We start from the raw sequence: 18,450 nt of genomic DNA, 5'->3' as shown, positions 1-18,450 counted from the left end.
TTGTATTATTTTATTTTTATTATTTAAAAAGTTAGTTTAATAATATTTTAGGAATAAACATGTTTAAAAGAGTGAAAAAAAAGATTTATTAGAGTGAAAAAGGAGTTCTATTGACTTTTTTTATAGAAATAAATTTTTTTATTATTTTATATTTTGTGGTTATATCCGATATCTGAATATAAAAAAATATAGATATTGAATTTGGTCCGATCTCATAAATTTAGTGAGAATTATTTTAGTCATATCCAATTCATAAGTTACCTCTCTAAGATTAAGAATGAGATATGATTTGAGTTCTAGTGATTAGGTTAGGTTAGAGGAGTAATTTAGGAAATTTTTTATAGTTTGGATAATTTTATTTTTATCAAGTCAAGGATTGATTGGTCACCGATCGGAGCTCCAATTAAAGGTTTTGTGACATTTATTGAAGCGGATTAGTGAACTAACCACTAAACAATTCAATTTAATTTATAAGTTAGTTTTTATTAGTGTTATAGGGCTTGTTTGAGTGCCATTCTAAAAAAAAAAATTTTAAATAATATTTTTTTAGAAGATCTTTTACAAAAGTAAGAGTAATTTTATGTTTGGATATCTCATGTAAAAATATTTTTTTATCTATCAATTGTGTTTGGGTAAAACAAGATAAAAGTATTTTTTTTGTTCATTTATTATGTGAAAAATATCTTTTTTTTAAAAAAATCTTTTAAAAAAATATGTAAATTATAATTTCTCAAAAAAGATATTTTTTTTAAAATTTTTCTAGTGCTTTTATTTTTCTATTAGAAATTTGACAAATACACTAAAGAATAACAAAGATATTTTTTATTGAAATTTTTTTATTAATTTAATGACACCCAAACAAACACATAATCTTTGATGATCAATTTTAATAGTTTACTAATAAAACACCATTTTTATTTTGCTAGCAAAACTTTATGTTATTAACTATGAATTTAATTTTGATGCATGGTGTAAAATAGTTTTATACATATATTTAATTATATAATGATACATTAGTAAAAATAATTACTTTTATATTGATTGTGTAAATAATCATCCAAAAAACAGATGTGATTGTACGAGTGTATAAAACGATATTGTTAGTGCATCAAAATTAAACTCATTAATTATTGTCTATTAGCACAAATATATTTAGGCCTGCGTAACAGAATAATGGGCCTTGGCCCAATTGTTAGCCCAACTAATACTTGAACCAACTCGAAAACCAAATCCCCAATCACATCCCTCTCCCACTCCCACTCTTCGAACCCTATCTCCTGCACCGCCGCGATTTTGCACCTTTTCACGGCCTCGTAGGCGGAAGAAAAGTGATGCAGAAGAGGGAACAGGGAAAGTCCGGTGGATCTTCCGGTGGCGGTTCGGCGCCGCCAGCTAAGAGAGGCCGCCCATTCGGCAGCGGTAGCAACAGTGCCGCGGCAGCAGCAATAGCCGCCGCTGCCGGTGATTCGGCGGCGGCTCCGTCAACCCTGCTCGGTCCTTCGCTTCACGTCCATAGCTCCTTTGCTGGTCCGTTCATTGCTTCTTCTGATTTTCAAATTACGTGTGCTTCATCCTTTGTATTTTCAGCTAAAATTTCTTCTATTTTACCCTAGTTTGATTTTAGAGGAAGATTGAGCATTACTGTTAATGATTTCTTATCGTAGAACAAATTCTGGTTTCTTTTAGGTTCGAGATACGCTTAGATTAGCTTTTTTTTAGTTCAAAATATCTTATAATTAAAACCTTTCTGATCTGAGTTCACTGCTTTTGAGAAGTGAAAAAAAAAGCTTCAATTCAAAATGCGCTTATACAGGAAGTTATGTTGTGAGGGATTAAGGGTCTGTTGACTTCTGTATTCTTTTACAGATCAAAATAATAAAAGAATTGTTTTGGCTCTTCAAAGTGGTCTTAAGAGTGAGCTAACCTGGGCACTCAATACTCTTACGTTGCTCTCCTTTAAAGAGAAGGATGACAGTCGCAAAGACGCCACTCCGCTGGCGAAGATTCCGGGTTTGCTTGATGCACTTCTTCAAGTTGTATGTGCTACCAATCTTGTTTTACTATACCACTTGCTTTGGTGTTATCTCCTTTTGCATAGAAATGCCTTGGAGAAGATCTGTTGATGCTACTCAGTTCTTTGTTATGTTTATAGTTTGTGGTGTTATGAATTGAAACAGATAGATGATTGGCGTGACATAGCACTCCCAAAAGAACTAGTTAAGCCATCAAGGGTCAGATCTTTAGGTGCAAATTCTGTTGTAACTGGATTTGGGAATGAGTATCAGGCATTGGGCTCAACTGGAACTCCCCACCGAGCTGGGTAATTTGTTGTTCTTGAACATAATCTTTGCTTTCAAGTTTTAATTTTCATTGGAGCATATGTTTTCTTTTTGGGGATGGGATGGTAGTGAAATTGAATATGATTGTAGGGCAATTATGTTAATGCAGGTCAGCATCCGCCACTACTGGTACAGAATCAACACAGCAGAGTGGTGTGACAAAGTCACGTTTGTCAGAGTTGTGGTTTGATGAAGATAGTCTCTTTAATTTAGATGATGAAGGGCGAGCAGAAAAACAGCAGTGTGCCGTAGCTGCTTCAAATATCATCAGAAACTTTTCTTTTATGCCAGATAATGAAGTTATAATGGCCCAAAATCGTCATTGTTTGGAAACAGCCTTCCAATGTATAGAAGATCATATTGTAGGTGAGACTTGATGCTTGTAGAATATGACATGCTTGTTTTTCCATATATGGTTCTAGCAGTGATGGAACTTGCATCATTAAGCATCACTTCTGTTTTTGTGTTTTTACAATATTATTTAGAAAATCCTTTTGCCCAAACCCAGACATGGTGGGTGAACTTGGATGTGATTATGATATTGATGATGAAGGCGACACAACTTTTTACTATTATTATTTATTTTCCATGGTATTTGTTTGTGTATAATTTGGAATGCATGGCTAATGTAAATGGGAACTTCTTGATTACTTAGCTATCCTTTTTGACAAGTGACATCTAAATAGACAATACATAAGGTTCTTGATTCGGAACTGGGAGATAAATGATAGCCCTTCTTCTGATAAAGTGTCACAAAAACACCTTGGGTTTTAGTTTCCTAAGGATCTAATGTTATTGTTATTGTTATTGTTATTGTTATTGTTGAGTTCGTTTGACTTTATCATCAATTCATCTATTGCTTTTCTCAATAAAACTTGTATACTGTTTTGTTACAAAAATGTTCACTATGTTTATAGAGGATGAAGAACTTGTCACAAATGCTCTAGAGACAATTGTTAACTTGGCTCCACTTCTGGACCTTCGAATATTTAGCTCATCCAAGCCATCTTTTATTAAAATAACGTGAGTGATTCTTTCTATTTTACTGTGCGTGCATGTCATTATAATCCTTTTTCTTATTGATTGATGAACTGTTGTATGCATTACAGAGAAAAACGTGCAGTTCAGGCCATCATGGGCATGCTGGAATCCACAGTCAAAGCCTGGCATTGTGCTGCTGCAGAATTACTTGGGCGTTTGATCATTAATCCTGACAATGAGCCATTCTTACTTCCATTCTTTCCACAGGTTAACATCTTTCATTCATGTTATTCTTGTTAATTTGTTTGATGCTCCCAAATAATAGTAATAATAATTATTACAATTGATTGATTATGGCAGATACACAAGCGTTTAATTGATCTCATCAGTTTACCAGCATTAGATGCACAAGCAGCTGCTATTGGTGCACTGTATAACCTTGCTGAAGTTAATATGGACTGTAGGTTGAAGATTGCCAGCGAGAGATGGTGATTTCTTCATATACCAATTCTTGAATGAATATATATACAGATAAATTTATAGTAGAGTAATTTTCTATAAATTGTCACGAAGCTAGTGAATAAATTGTAGCGCTAACTGGTAAAATTTCCTCAAACTCAGGGCAATAGATCGATTGCTTAAAGTGATAAAGACACCGCATCCCGTTCCTGAAGTTTGCCGGAAAGCTGCAATGATATTGGAGAGTCTTGTGTCCGAGCCACAAAATAGAACCTTGTTGCTGGCGTATGAGAATGCTTTTGCCGAGATCCTTTTCATGGAAAGCAAATATTCAGATACTTTTGCAAGGATATTATATGAACTAACGTCTAGGCCAAATAACAGAGTGGCAATGGCTCGGGGAATCTGGGGCATGTAACTAGATTGTTCATCGGTGACATCACTCAGCTTCTGCAACTTGGGTATATACCTTGAGTGTACTTGGAAGTTGTATGAATCAGATATTTATTGTACATTTCTGTTCAAGATGATTAGGTTATAGAAGAACATTTTATGTTAGATGGGTGGATAGGAGCTTTTGTGGACAGAATTTTTAGACTTCTATCCATTGGTGGTGAGAGACAAAACAGAAATTGGATTTGATTTCAGCATCTAAGATGTTCTCTTGCTACTTCTAATTAAAAGATTTGTATTTAGCTTGCATCTCTAGGAAATCAAATGAACATATGTATTGTCGAATATCTAAATCGCTAGAACTATGGGTTTGTTCGACCCTTTTAGCTTCTATAATAGGGTAATGCTACCGTGCTGAAAGCAAATTTTTTCAGCATGTGAGGAACTGATGTGTTATGATTGAATGAGTGACGCGTATGAGTACTGTGGTTACACACACAGACAATTTCTGTCACACAAATCAGAAGAGTGTATGAAAGTGATTAGGTAAAATAGATTAGTGTTGCCATAATGCTTTTGATTATATTTATTGGACTTTTTGATGGGCTAGCCAAATTATTTTCATGTGTGGACTAAGTTTTCAATGTTAATTTATAAAAAAAAAAAAACTTATTGTAATGATACAAGAAATTTTATATTACAAATAAAGAAACGTAGGATTAATTTGTTGTCGAATAATTCATTATTTATAAAGCAACGATATTTTTTTTTACAAAAAAAAATCATGATAAGGAATTTAAATAGGTATTTAAAATAAGTTTTTAAATGTATTTTATTTTAATTAGAATTTTGAGTTAAATTTAGCCTAAATGTTTTGTTGGTCTATGAAATAATTAAAAGTAGGTTTGGTCCAATAATAATAATAATAATAATAATGATAATGATAATGATAATGATAATAATAATAATATAGATAAAATAAAAAATTTACTATGTCCACCCACTTTAATATTTTAAAAAGTTTCAATAAAATTAAAAAATAATATTAACCTCTCAATTATTTTAATAATTGTCCAACTTTTTCTCTTTCCCAAATTTTCGTCTAATTTAAATTTAAATCTCACTTTTTTTTTTTATATATATCTCTTTCTTTACGTTTTGATTTTCAAATTTTATATAAATTTACGTGCAAATATATTGAATCTTTGGAGATACATTGACAATGTAAAATATTTTACACTATTGTGCAATAATATTTATTTTTTTATGACTATTCACATAATCAATACAAAATATAGTTATTTTTACTATATGATCTTACGTAATTATTAGATGTACGTATAAAATTATTTTACATTGACAGTGTATTAAATTAAATTATAAAAATATTCATAAAAAACTTTTGATTAATTAAATATCATATTTTAAAACTTATTTCTCCATGATTTATGAATTAAACATTGTAAAAATTCCTTTACCTAGTCACTAAAATTAATTTTAAATACTTGTTTAAATTTCTTATAATGATGACTTACTTTAAAAGTATATTTTTATGTCGTAAATAATAAATAAAAAATAATAAAATAAAATACATTTAGAAACTTATTTTAAATACCTATTTAAATTCTTTATTATAACTTTCTTTGAAAAAATATATATATGCTTGCTTTATAAATAATAAATTATTCGACAACAAATTAATCTTACATTTTTTTGTTTATAATATAAAAGCATATATCATTGTATATTATTTATATGTTATAAATACAAGGTTATTTTTTAAGAAATCAATTTTTGTATTATCATAAAAATGTCAATCGAATAAGTTTTTTTTTTCATAAACTCATATTGAAAACTTAGTCCATACTTAAAAAGATAATTTGGCTAGCCCATCAAAAAGCCCAATAAACATAATCACAAGCATTAAGATAACATTAATATATTCTACCTAATCACTTTTCTACATCCTTCTGACTGTGACAGAAATTGTCAGTGGATATGATCACAGTACTCATACGCGTCACTCATCCAATGACAACACATCAATTCCTCACATGCTGAAAAAATTTGCTTTCAGCACCATAATATTACCCTCTATATTATTGTGTATGTTGTTTGGTGGGAGAGATCGTTTTGATATCATTACTACTTGCTAGTTGCTAGCTATTCTAAAACTAACTCGAAGCAGTCGTTGGGAGAATATTCAAACATTTCCTAGTTGGCATACAGAACCGCTTCTCCACTCTCTTCCCTTTTTTTTTTTTAATGTACTTTGGTTTCTAATGTAACGGATAAGTCAATTCGCTTTTAAAGTTGATTTTTAAAGAAGCGAAAATTTAGTATTCTGCTGTCAACTTCAGTTGCTTTTCATCTTTCAGACGACATTGGAAACTTTCAAGCTAATTTTCACGGATCAGTCCCTTGATCATGCCACTGGCTGGCTTTGAAGGAGTGCAGTGTCAGGTAGTTATACGACCAAAGATGGATATATTTGGCTTCTAAAGAGGCAGATCAACTGGAACCAGCAAGCTAATTGGAATTGGATTTGGCGTGGCCACCTTCCGGAAAAAATAAAATTGTTCCTTTGGCCTTGCATGTATGATGCTCTTCCTACTGCTTTGCGCTTTAAGAGAGGCCTAGCAGATTCGGATGTGTCCCTGCTGTCTTGGCTTGTATTTAATATCCTGGGATTTCTACACACGAAATTCATTTATAAATTTTTTTCAAAGATAACATTTCCAGAAAGGTGTAAAGTAAAAACATGGATAAACAAGTTGAGCAACTAAAATTTTCTGAATTCTTATTTAGGGCACCTATTGCCTCAGGTGATTTTTTGGTCATCACCAAGCATAGTTCAGATAAGCAAATCTAATGGGGATTAAAAAGATTGGCTTTCACAAAGTTTAATGATAATTCAAATCTAAAAAGATTCAAGAACCCTGATATATTTGCATATTTTAAAGATCATACATGCCAACAAAAAAGAAAAAGATCCTAAAAAAGGGACCCGTAGACTCAAGCGAAAAGATCGATTCCCCAAAACCTGGCTGGTTGGTTAGTTCTATATTTCTTGTCCATACTTCCGATGAGCTCCATGTCCTCTTTAGATAGCTCAAAATCAAACACCTGGATATTCTTTTTCAATCTTTCCAGTTTCGATGATTTAGGAATGCCAACAGTGTTCCTTTGAATGCCCCAACGAAGAGCACTTTGTGCAGCAGTCTTTTTGTATTTTTCAGCCAGACCCTGAAAGTCACACAAGTTAATTCGTTAATTCGATTTCCAAAATCCTTTCAACTATAATAACAAAACAACTAATTCTTGTCTCATAAGGTGAGTTTCGCTAAATAGATTAAACAATGCTTTCATGTCCTATTGTAAATAAATTGGTCAAGTTCGCTTCTTAGAGATCCAACGAGTTGTTTTGAATAAATCATGCCAGGCTTTCGGTGTTTGGAAACTAGAATTGATAACTTACCTTTAGAACTTGGTCATCTAAACATGAAACTGTACCAAACCATTCTGTATCAGCCGCAGCACCTCCAAGAGGAGTATGGGCTGTGACACAAACCCCATGCTTCTTGCAAAACTTGACGAGCGAATCACGCTGGAAGTATGGGTGGGTTTCAATCTGATTCCCAGCAGGCTTTATCTTGGAATATGCTAAACAATCTCTGGTCAAAAAGATATCATAGTTGCTGCAAGAAAAACTCTTCATCATGTTCTATTTTGCATGAATAGAATGATCAATTTCTCTAGTAAATTGCTTCTAGAAATATCAAAGAATTAACCAAGCAACCAATAACAGTGAAGATCGTTTTGCAGGACTAATTTTACCTGATTCCAATGCTACGAACAAGATCTTCCATAGCATGCCAGGTAGTTTCCAGGAATATAGTGGTATCTATGTCCAACACCCCATCGTCACCCAAAGCACTATCAGTTGTACCAACACCTGCATGCGTGTTAAATATCACACACATGAATTAGATGGCACAAGTCTTCTTACAATCTCAAACAACATAATCTGAATGAATATATTATTAGAGTTGTAAATAGCTATTAAGTTAATTAATCACATGTAGAGTGATGTACAGTTAGTCAGTGGTGTCAAGTTAGTTAGGAAATTAGTTTTTGATTTTCTGTTTCTACTGACTCAGCACCATTCGGTTACTGAGTGTTGCTTCATGTACATGTATATATACTGCACTCTGCAGCTGAATAACACTGATTCCCTTCTTCATACTTCTAATATACATTTATAGAGACATACCAGATAAATCATTTCCTTATCAGATAGGTTTGCCCGTCGCCATTAAAATAAATAAAGAAAAAAAATTGATATACAACCCTCCCATGCAAGCATGTATTTTATTACCTTTTCCTGAATGGTGCGAGAAAAATTTGTACTTTCAAATTAATGGGGGATGACTTTAGGGAGTCTGCTCTAACTATTCCAAAAAAAGGGGGATAAATATAAAAAAAAACTGGTATACCAGTGAGCCTTGTAGCAACAGGGAAGTGAACCAGATACAAATCCAGATAATCCAATTGAAGCTTCTTGAGACTGCCCTTGCAGGCCTCAATAACATGTCCATGATCAGAATTCCAAAGCTGAAGTCAAATTGAATTCCCAGGAAATACAGTCACTATGCAATTCTCAGAAACCACCATTACTAGTGAAAAAAAATGGCATATTGATTTGTTGAGAAGGTGAAAGTGACCTTGGTGGTAATGAAAAGGTCCTCCCTCTTAACAAGACCACTAGTGAAGGCCTCTTTAAGCGCCACTCCAACGTCTGCTTCGTTCTTGTAATCAGCTGCAAATCCATTGCATTCAAATCTAGTCAACAATCATATACCTACTTATCATCATCACATCAAAAGGTTAAAAAAAATAGCAAAGTCATCAACAAAAATTACCTCCAAATTAGCAAAGATAGTAAGTTTTGACTCTTCAATCAATCCAAAACTAAACTTCCTGATTCGTAACTTAAAATATCCAGAAGAGAATAAAACCCTAAAATATTGATGATGATAAGATTCAATAAATTGGGAAAAGATTTGTAATTGAATAAGGAAAATACCAGCACAATCAAAGTGGCGATAACCAATTTTAATGGAATTAAGGATGAGATCCTTGACTTGATGAGATTCCATGCGTCACACACCAAGTCCAATGATAGGCATCTTGAAGCCGCTGTTGAGTGTTATCGCCATTTTCTTCTTTGCTTCAAGCTTCACAATACCTCTAAGTCTAAATTCACTTCGCTCTAACTCTGTCTGTGAGTGACAGTTTGCCACGAACTTTGTTATCGTTCCCTTTTATTCGATTTTGGGCTACCACCTTCGAAACATGCCAAGCCGATTAAAGGCCCAATATTGTGAAAAATTGACGTGAACTAACTAATTGTAACATTCCGTCAAAAAAAATATACTACTAATTGTAACGTTGTTACATTTTATATAAGGTTCTCAAAATCCGTTCGGACCGGTTGGTCGAATCGTGAATTGCTACAAAAATGAATCGGTTAAATGTTAAAATTGCCAATTTTAAAAATCGTAAGTGAACCGTCTAATCGGTTGAGAATCGGTCGGTCGAACCGAACCAGTACCGGCCGATTTTTTGAAATGGGAAGCAAACGGCGCCGTTTCATTGCTTCTGAATCAATGAACCCTAACTCCTCCACTCCCCTCCACTCTCGAGTCCAGCCTAGCCTCCAGAAGCAGAACGCGCTAGCCTCTCACTGTCTCTCACACTCAGTCCAGAGCTCCTGGTCCTCCCTTACTTCCGTCCAGCCACCGCCTGCTACCGCCGCCTTCGGAACTTCCACCTTCGAAGAGCCACCGCCTGCTCCCGCACTTCCTCTCCATCGCGCAGCAGCCATCGCAACCTTCCTTCCCCTCCATCGCTTAGCCACCGTGCGAACGTGGAAGCCTCCGTCGGGCAGCCACGGTGCCGTCGGCGCCAGCTCTGTTCCGCTGCAGCCACTGCCCGTTCGAAGGTGAACCTGTCGTGGTGTCTCCCTCTTGCCGTCTTGCGTGCTCTGTTCAAGGGGCTTCTAGCAGGTTGGTAAATTTTTTTTTAAACTATAATTGAATAATTTGTTGTTACTGTGAAGTTCTTTGAATTGTGAACCGTGAACTGTGAGCTATGTCTATGATTTAGATTTTTTATTTTTCTGTGAACTGTGAATTTTGTTGAATGATTGTTGAATAGTTAATAAATTATAGAACTTGTTTGTATGCTGTGTGTGTGACTCTGTTTTCTGAATAGTGGCACATGTTTTCTAGACAATTTGATAACACGTTACACTCTTTTACCTTATATACCTTCTTCCTGTGGTTTAATCTTTGGTTTCTATTTAATCCTGGGTGCCATGAAGGAAGTCATTGCATTAAGGAGTTTGGAAGCTTTTCCAAAATTTCAGATGGAAGTTAAACGCCTGTTCACTGAACTCAACTGAATTAAATCTAAATTTTACTTCTCTAAAGCTTAGAACTTATAAGCAGCTGTTTTTAACAAAGGTAAAGGGCTTTATATACACATAATAAATAAATCATATGTTAGAAAAAGATTGAAAAGACTGTAGTTAAAGGCAAAAATGGGTCATAATTTTATGTTAAAAATATTATGTGCATTAATATTTTAAAACTTAGATGTTAATTGTTTCATAATACACAAATGCTATTTGGACAGTTCAGAGTTGTTTAGACAACTTCGATTATAAACATTAAGCAACAAAGGTATTGGTTGGCTCTAATTTTACATTGTCCGTCTATATAAGATCCACACTTTGATTACTTACAATTAATTATGAATAATTATTGTTAGTTAAGTTGTGAATTTTGTTGCTGTAACTTGTTACTAGGTTGAATTATTATCGAATAATTTTGACTTATGAGATTACTAAGTTGAATTATTATCGAATAATATTATATCTTTGCGCGATTTGTTGCATGGTCCTTCGATTCATTCAATCTTTGAAATTTATCACCTTAACTTATACTATATAGTCCACAGGAAAATTCTTCTACACATAAAAAGGAATAAGGAAGAATTTTATTTTCAATAAAGTGAAATACAAATACTTATTAAAAACGTATTGGCATCACATAATAATTATTCTTCGAAAAAACGATAAATAGGGCTTTGACCTTTTGATCCGCGGATATTTAAGTCCTCAATGATTTGAAAATACATTTAAGTTCCTGATATTTTCTAAACTTAGACATATCAATTCCTCATATTCACTTGGGTCTGTCAGATCTAATGAAAAAATCAAACGTGACTTTTGTTGTACTGACTTGATTGATATGGATGTACACGTGAGAAAGTTTTTAAAATGGAACAGATTAGACTTAGGGATTGATTGGTCCAGATTTTGAAAAGATCAAGAATTTAAATATATTTTTAAATTCTTAGGGATTTAAATGTTTGCAGACTAAAAAGTCAGAATTGATTTGTCTTTTTTCTATTATTATTATGAAAAGGGAGAATATTTCTTCTTTGCGTGGTGTAAATTATAATTATAATTTTGCTTTGGGACGGGACACACAGGCCCCGCAGTTTTGACTTGTATTGCTTTCCCTAGCACTATGGGCCTGGTTTCTGTATAATTCTAACTAGGGGTGCACATGGGCAGGGTGAAGTCGGGTTTGATGTGACCCAGACCTGACCCGAAATATACACCGGATCTATTTATTAGACCCGAATCCGGCCCTAGATCCGATGAAACCAATACACTTTCGGGCCACAATTATATCGGGTGAAAAACCGGGTGAAAACTGGGCCGTTAACATTACATTATGTTGATACCTTCTTGTAAGTTAGCATGTAAAAATATCCAAATTTCCAAGACTCCAACCATTATTTAACATGGTAAAATTCACTTAGAAAAATATAACAAGAACCAACCCTTCTTCAAAATTAAAGCATAACCATAATCAATACTAATATTGTCTAATAATACCAAATATTTAAATCAATACAAATAACACAATATTATGCATTAGTCTAAAGTCTTATGCATTCTAAACATAAAACATTAACTTATAGTCTTATAATGACTAATAACACAAAATATTAAGATTTACAATACTTAAATTCCACATAAGAATAGTCATGATCCATCACTAATAACACAAAATATTAATTGTGTATGATGACCGGGTCACCGGGCCGACTTCGGGTGACCCGAGCTATGGCCCGGACCCGACCCGAAATAATGACCGGGTCTATTTTTGAGACCCTTATCCGGCCCTAAACCCAATGAAATCACACCAAATTAGCCCCAAAAGTGTTCGGGACTGGGCCAGACCTTCGGGCCGGGCCGGGTTTGTGCACCCCTAATTCTAACAATAATAACCGTGCATCAACAACTAAAATTATCGTGATGGCTCGAAAAATAAAAAAAGAATTAAAAATTATAAAATGGATTCTTATCCACCTTATCAAATCAAAAGAAGAGTCAAGCTTGGGCCATGTAATAATAGCCTTCACCATCCATGTTCTTTTGAAAATGAGATCTTACTTTGTCTCTTAAATATGCTCTCTTAATTGTTAGAATCTCAAATAGGGTAGCCTAGAACGAAAAGATTTTCATATTTTGAATAGTTAATGAATTAATAGGTTAAATTTATTTTTATTTATATATTAAATATTTGTAATAATAATACAATAACAAAATTTTATTGATTAGATAGAATTAGTTAGATAAATAAACATACAGTAAGTACTTGAGTGAATGGATAAGATGAGATAAGATGAGGAGGAGACGAATAACAAATGTAGTCAACAGTGAGATTTCCAGCAAAAAAAGTAGAGATGATACTTGCAAGATACTCCATCACTCAAGTTAAAAGAATTAGAAAGGTACAAGGATTAGGATTAAGTGTATTATATCTGAGGGAACCGTAAGCTCTCCATTATGTAGTACCAGAGGTGATGTATTGAAAAAGTGTAACACTATTTATATTGATCGCATCTTTCTATATTTCGTGAGATCCTTTGCTCGTTGAAGGTGTGCTCTCTCTCCTTGTGGGTTTCAGCTCGTGTGAGTGTGCAGACCTGGATGAGATTGGTCAATCCTGGGTTAAGCCCAGATTTGCGTGAAATGGGTGGGACCGCCTATAACAATAAACAAAATTATCGTATTTATTATGGAGTTAAATTATAAAGTAGTCTCTAAGATTTACAAATTGCATCGATTTGGTCTTGGATTTACCAATTGCATTGTTTACATTTTTGACATTGTAAAAAATGCACCTAGTTGGTCCCTCGCCCTATTTTCAACCATTTAACTTTGCTGTCGGCATTGACATGGCAAATGAGTGTCACATTGTACACATAAAACGATGTCGTATAGATTCTGGTGCTAAAACACCCTTGGAACGACATCATTCGACAAATTTAGTGAGTTAAAAGTTTGAAACCTCAAAGTCTGGGATCACTTCATCTTCTTCCTCTTAAGTGAAACACTCAACGTATAAAATCCTATATAAATGTTGTCTAGAGTTTGAAGGTTGAAACTATTTGGCGAGGTGGAGTTCGCTCGCACTCTGAGCTCCGTGCACTCTGAAGAAAGGAGAAATGTTCTTTGTGAAACCCAGTTTTACGGAGGTAAGGATGTAGTGGAAAATATTTTTTTATGCTTTTCTTCTACATCATCAGCCTAGAGAAAAAAGCCATACCATATTTTTGCCCCTAGTCTGTATGAACTGGGGTTAGAAGTTATGAACTTTCAAATACTTAGCAACTATTTCTACGCAAAAACTCACATTGTAATTGAGACAACCAAAGAATGACTTATTTGAGTTGGTATCTGTTTTAGACCACCGAAGCACGGGGTGGCAGCTGCATCCACAACGCTCTTGCACCTGTGAACCTCTACTCCAACTTGGAGTTTTCGATGTTGATCACATAGAGAGCTTTCTTGACCCTGACTTGCACTCCCAATCATGACTCTATTTTCAGTTTTAAACAAAAAACAATAAAAAAGAGGAAGAAAAACATTGGTGAACAAAGAGAAAAAGAAGAAAAAGAATGTTGGTGAACAAAGAAAAGAAGAAAAATGATATAGAACTGCGGTTAAAATTAGGGTTAAAAATAGGTAGAGGACCACATTGGGTCAAATAGTTTTAATTGCCAGCTCAACTGTTTGTTACATACTCTAGCATGGCGTGTCAGTGCCATGTTATTGCTGGCGACAAGGTTAAATGGCCGAAAATAAGGTGAATGACCAACTAGGTGTATTTTTTACAATGTTAAAGATATACACAATGGAATCGGTAAGTCAATGACTAAATTAGTGTAATTCGTCAATCTCATGAATATTTTAAGGTTTAACTCATCTATTATGCATCATGATACTACTTATACATAAATTTTGTTTAATTATATTATGTATAATGGTCTTGTGTCATCACAATCTTTCTTCATTTATCTATTATCATTTATTTTATCTACTTTTTTATTAGATATTCTGCCGATTTTTTTTATATATTCAAGCCATTGGGACGAGAGTATACCATATTTTTTAATAATAAATGGGATTTATATAATACGTATAATAATAAAATTAGTAAAAATGATAAATATTTAGTTATATATATGTATGTATGAAAAAAGATATACGAAAATAAAATTAGAATTAGGTAATGATGTCAATTTTGTTTTTTGGTATTGTAATTTCTATATTTTCTTTTAAACAACATTAATTGAACCTATTTTTTGGGTCTTGGATTGCGATAAACCCAAAGACCAAAAACATATAAACAAAGATAAAAAACACACCATCTACACTTAATAAGCAATCAAAAAACCCAAGTGAGTTCATGACACAAAAAAAAAAAAAAAGAACATAAGTGAGTTTAATTACGAATACGGCTTCCTACAATATGTACCCAAGACTTATATAAAATATCGTATAAGAACTTAAGAAGTATTAAAATCACACCTATTAACTCTATAATACCCATAATATAAATAGACTTTTAATCCATCAATAAAATAATACTATATAAATTAAAATAAATTTTTGAAAGTGTTAAAAATTAGTTTTTAAATTAAAATTTACTTTGTATAAAATTGGTTTTTCTTTTAACTAATTTTTAAAAGAAAAATTAATTTTAAAATAAATCAATTTTTTAAAAGTAACCAATTTTTGTATAAAAACAAATTTTTATATAAAAATCAAATTAAAGTTGATTTTAAATCGATTAAAGTTAATTTTTGAATTAACCTTAGTCATGTACATCCGCTAACTCCCCTTTTTCTCATACCTAAGTTGGTAGCGCAGTAGAATCAGGGAAGCTACAATCAAATCGGAGCATGCGATCAGCATTAGAAATTGTGCGTATTATCCACAATGAAAGCAAAAATGAATAGCTGAGCACGCATAAGCCGAGTTGAAGATTTTCTACAATATGAGGCAGAGGTCTTTGTTGCGTGGTGAGAAGCTGTAAAGGAAGACCTTCCAAGACAGGAATGATGAGGATGAGGGCCACCTTCCATGCCGATCACTGCGTCCATTGATTCAGAGGCTTGGAGAGGGAAACGTAATTTTGGGATCCAGGTCGGGTTGGAGAGCGTGGAGTTTTTTGGGTCTGGGCCAGGTTATTTGTCCGGTCCGTGACCAAAAAGATAAAGTTGCTAGTTCGGTAGTTCCCACAGCTTACTCCTCATATCTTTCTTAACCTGCCCCTAACGCTTTCATTTTATGTACCTCATCTTAGTCATCTACCTAGTACTCAAAATAACTATGTTTCTCTGTTGAAGGTTCCATCATCATCATCTTATAGTAATGGAGTTGGAGATGCATACGATCCTTGCTCAATTGCTGAGACTAGCATGGATCGCTGGTACACTTCCCATTCTCATCGCTTCAATTCCAATTTCCAGACTCAACTTCCTCCATACAATCTTCTTGGGTTTTGCTAGAAGGGGAAAAATCATGCACTCATCTTCCCTGGTAAATATATCACTTTCACTCTCCTATATACCCTTTTCATTTTTATTACTTTTATCATTGTTATTGTATAAATTTTTTGCCTTTTCATGAAATGGATGTGAATATATGACCCATCTGATAATGAGGTGCTTGAAAGTTTGAAACTTTGCAATATATTTGATTTGACTTTGCAGAAATTCACGCTCCCTCAGAGATTCTTCTTGCACTTCTATATTGTTGCATCAATATGGACAACGTTCTTGCTTGTTACAACTTGGTGTTATGCATACACAATGGTGCCATCGGTTAGGGAATCATCTGCATACTCTACCATTACAAGCTACTTGATTGGAGGCTCAGTTCTGAGAACTGGTTCAACTACAATGCTTCAGAGGCATGCTGTTTGGCAAGCTGTTTTTCTTCTTTTGTTAATGGAAGCTCAAGTGTTGAGACGCCTATTTGAAACCATATATGTATTTAAATATAGCCCCTCTGCCCGCATGCACATCCTTGGTTATCTCACTGGAATGTTGTAAGTTTATTTCATAATCTTTCTAATTTACCTCCCTTGAACTCCCTTTCTTTTTTTTATTAGAATAATTTTGACTATTATATATTCCTATTGTGATGTGTGTGTGAAAGGCCTATTTGCTTGTTATTAATCTTAAATCATAGGCATTTCTTTGATAATCTTTGTTCTTATTGAATTACTTTTATTTGATTTCTTTTCTACATGCTACGAAATACATTTATTTATGACAGCCATTGTCATTTTAATAGATATGATTCAATTGTTCAGCTGCTATGCGTTTGTTATATCATAGTGTATAAATTGCCTTAAACTTTTTGGGGATGGGTATGACAATGTTCTAGTTGGCAAAAAGTTTTGTAGTTTACTAGTTTATGAATGAGACAACATGAAATTCAGATTTATGCTCCATGGAGACATTTTTTTGGAATGTTTGGACTGGAAACATTGTGCACCGAACTAAAAGAAAAACCGAAACAGAAGAGAAACTCTAAGAGAAGTAAGGGAAAAGCAAGCAGAACCCTGCAGTTGTGAATGACTAATTCCATATATATGTAACTACTCCTAGGTATATTTGAAGTGCTGCACGTTGATTTGAAATCTTAATCTAGTTTCAAGAATGAAGAGTCGTATGATCTGTTTCTTAGATGAATAATGAATTCTGCATTTTCTTTTACTATGCTTGTTATTTATCACTCACTGGTTGGATACATGCAAACACTAAAATGGGAATAATTGATTTGTTTGTTTTTACGAAGCTAGCTTCTACCTAGCAGCACCAATGTCGCTGTGTGCTGATTGCGCCTTCGATGTGTTGTACTTCCTAGTAAATCTAGTCACCAAGTTCATCGTCGTAGGCAAGGATCATATGCCACCAGTGGAGGTAGAACTTTGGCAAGTTGTAAATCCTCTTGTCAAACTTGGATGGAAGCATTGGATTGGTGCGGCTGTTTTTTTCTGGGGTTGGATTCACCAACAAAGATGCCATAAGATTCTTGTATGTAGCATCCACTTGAAATTTTTGACATTGAAATCTTAACAGTCTTCCAATTTCCTGTCATGTATTTGTCTGAATTTAATAATTTTGCTAGGGTTCGCTTCGAGATTCAAGACAAGCAGAGGAATATGCAATTCCTCACGGTGATTGGTTTGAAATTGTTTCATCTCCACATTATCTCTCTGAAATAGTAACACTCCCCCCTCCCACCCTCCTTCCTCCTTTCTTTCCCATATCTGTTTTCCTTGTGGTATTATGTGACTCATGATGTTGAATATGGCTAATGTTTGACAATAATGAAGGTTATATACGGCAGTTTTGTTGTTGCCACTGGAGGATCCGATCTAACCATATGGCTACTACTTGTTTTTGTGGTAATACATAAATTGTAGATTAGCAAGATTTTCTAATTCTTTAAGGGAAAAAATGTTTAGTTGATTTTCTTTTTCTTTGACATGTTTCTTTCAATTGGTTCAGCTGGCAAATCTGTCATTTGCAGCAGTGGAAACACATAGATGGTATCACCAGAAATTTGAAGATTATCCAAGAAGTCGGTTTGCTGTTATACCATATATTCTCTGAGATAATGAGACAAATAGACAATGCTTTTCATATTAGATTAAAGAAAAGCACTACGTTAATTCTCATAGATGTGCCTGTTCGTATGAACTTATTTAGTTTATAGAAAAAAGGCTTGTATTTAATATACTGAGATTTCTACACACGAAATTCATTTACAAATTTTTTTCAAAGATAACATTTTCAAAAAGGTGTAAAGTAAACAAATGGATAAACAAATCTA

The 18,450-nt window shown here is 33.7% G+C and overlaps 3 protein-coding genes across 4 annotated transcripts; 2 read left to right on the top strand and 1 right to left on the bottom strand.

The window, feature by feature from the left end:
* Window positions 1-1,174: 1,174 nt before the first annotated feature.
* LOC112726936 (armadillo repeat-containing protein LFR) lies at window positions 1,175-4,517 on the top strand. Its single transcript, XM_025776511.3, has 8 exons — window positions 1,175-1,527; window positions 1,867-2,036; window positions 2,178-2,320; window positions 2,449-2,705; window positions 3,257-3,362; window positions 3,449-3,587; window positions 3,681-3,808; window positions 3,942-4,517. The coding sequence occupies exons 1-8, from the start codon at window positions 1,332-1,334 to the stop codon at window positions 4,195-4,197; spliced, it is 1,395 nt and encodes a 464-aa protein (XP_025632296.1). The 5' UTR covers window positions 1,175-1,331; the 3' UTR covers window positions 4,198-4,517.
* A 2,429-nt stretch (window positions 4,518-6,946) lies between these two features.
* Window positions 6,947-9,610, bottom strand: LOC112726934 (NADP-dependent D-sorbitol-6-phosphate dehydrogenase). The gene is made up of 6 exons (XM_025776510.2): window positions 9,259-9,610; window positions 8,897-8,991; window positions 8,669-8,786; window positions 8,010-8,127; window positions 7,651-7,870; window positions 6,947-7,418 (listed from the first exon to the last, which is right to left on the bottom strand). Exons 1-6 carry the CDS (start codon window positions 9,329-9,331, stop codon window positions 7,188-7,190), a joined length of 855 nt encoding a protein of 284 aa, XP_025632295.1. The 5' UTR covers window positions 9,332-9,610; the 3' UTR covers window positions 6,947-7,187.
* Window positions 9,611-9,829: 219 nt separating this feature from the next.
* On the top strand, window positions 9,830-18,400 carry LOC112726933 (polyprenal reductase 2). 2 transcript variants are annotated; one of them, XM_025776509.3, is made up of 8 exons: window positions 9,830-10,240; window positions 15,460-15,832; window positions 15,951-16,143; window positions 16,317-16,654; window positions 17,414-17,648; window positions 17,743-17,838; window positions 17,951-18,022; window positions 18,126-18,400. In XM_025776509.3, exons 3-8 carry the CDS (start codon window positions 15,976-15,978, stop codon window positions 18,228-18,230), a joined length of 1,014 nt encoding a protein of 337 aa, XP_025632294.1. In that variant the 5' UTR covers window positions 9,830-10,240; window positions 15,460-15,832; window positions 15,951-15,975; the 3' UTR covers window positions 18,231-18,400. The 2 variants fall into 2 exon arrangements, with proteins under 2 accessions (XP_025632294.1, XP_072064978.1); XM_072208877.1 differs by lacking the exon at window positions 9,830-10,240 and having other exon boundaries at window positions 15,369-15,832.
* The last annotated feature ends 50 nt before the right edge of the window (window positions 18,401-18,450 follow it).

This window comes from Arachis hypogaea, chromosome 12 (genome assembly GCF_003086295.3).
Source record: "Arachis hypogaea cultivar Tifrunner chromosome 12, arahy.Tifrunner.gnm2.J5K5, whole genome shotgun sequence".
Lineage (NCBI taxonomy): Eukaryota > Viridiplantae > Streptophyta > Magnoliopsida > Fabales > Fabaceae > Arachis > Arachis hypogaea.
Note: the sequence above shows the minus strand (reverse complement) of the source record. Positions and strands in the feature narration are given on the sequence as shown.

Excerpts from the sequence above, each read along its gene's own strand:
- LOC112726936 (XM_025776511.3), top strand. The coding sequence starts at position 1,332 with ATGCAGAAGAGGGAACAGGGAAAGTCCGGTGGATCTTCCGGTGGCGGT. Across the intron at positions 2,037-2,177 it reads TTGATGCACTTCTTCAAGTT|ATAGATGATTGGCGTGACAT; the intron begins GTATGTGCTACC and ends GAATTGAAACAG. Across the intron at positions 3,588-3,680 it reads TACTTCCATTCTTTCCACAG|ATACACAAGCGTTTAATTGA; the intron begins GTTAACATCTTT and ends TGATTATGGCAG.
- LOC112726934 (XM_025776510.2), bottom strand. The coding sequence starts at position 9,331 with ATGGAATCTCATCAAGTCAAGGATCTCATCCTTAATTCCATTAAAATT. Across the intron at positions 8,787-8,896 it reads ACCTTTTCATTACCACCAAG|CTTTGGAATTCTGATCATGG; the intron begins GTCACTTTCACC and ends ATTTGACTTCAG. Across the intron at positions 8,128-8,668 it reads TGTTGCTACAAGGCTCACTG|GTGTTGGTACAACTGATAGT; the intron begins GTATACCAGTTT and ends ACACGCATGCAG.
- LOC112726933 (XM_025776509.3), top strand. The coding sequence starts at position 15,976 with ATGGAGTTGGAGATGCATACGATCCTTGCTCAATTGCTGAGACTAGCA. Across the intron at positions 17,649-17,742 it reads AAAGATGCCATAAGATTCTT|GGTTCGCTTCGAGATTCAAG; the intron begins GTATGTAGCATC and ends TAATTTTGCTAG. Across the intron at positions 17,839-17,950 it reads CACATTATCTCTCTGAAATA|GTTATATACGGCAGTTTTGT; the intron begins GTAACACTCCCC and ends ACAATAATGAAG.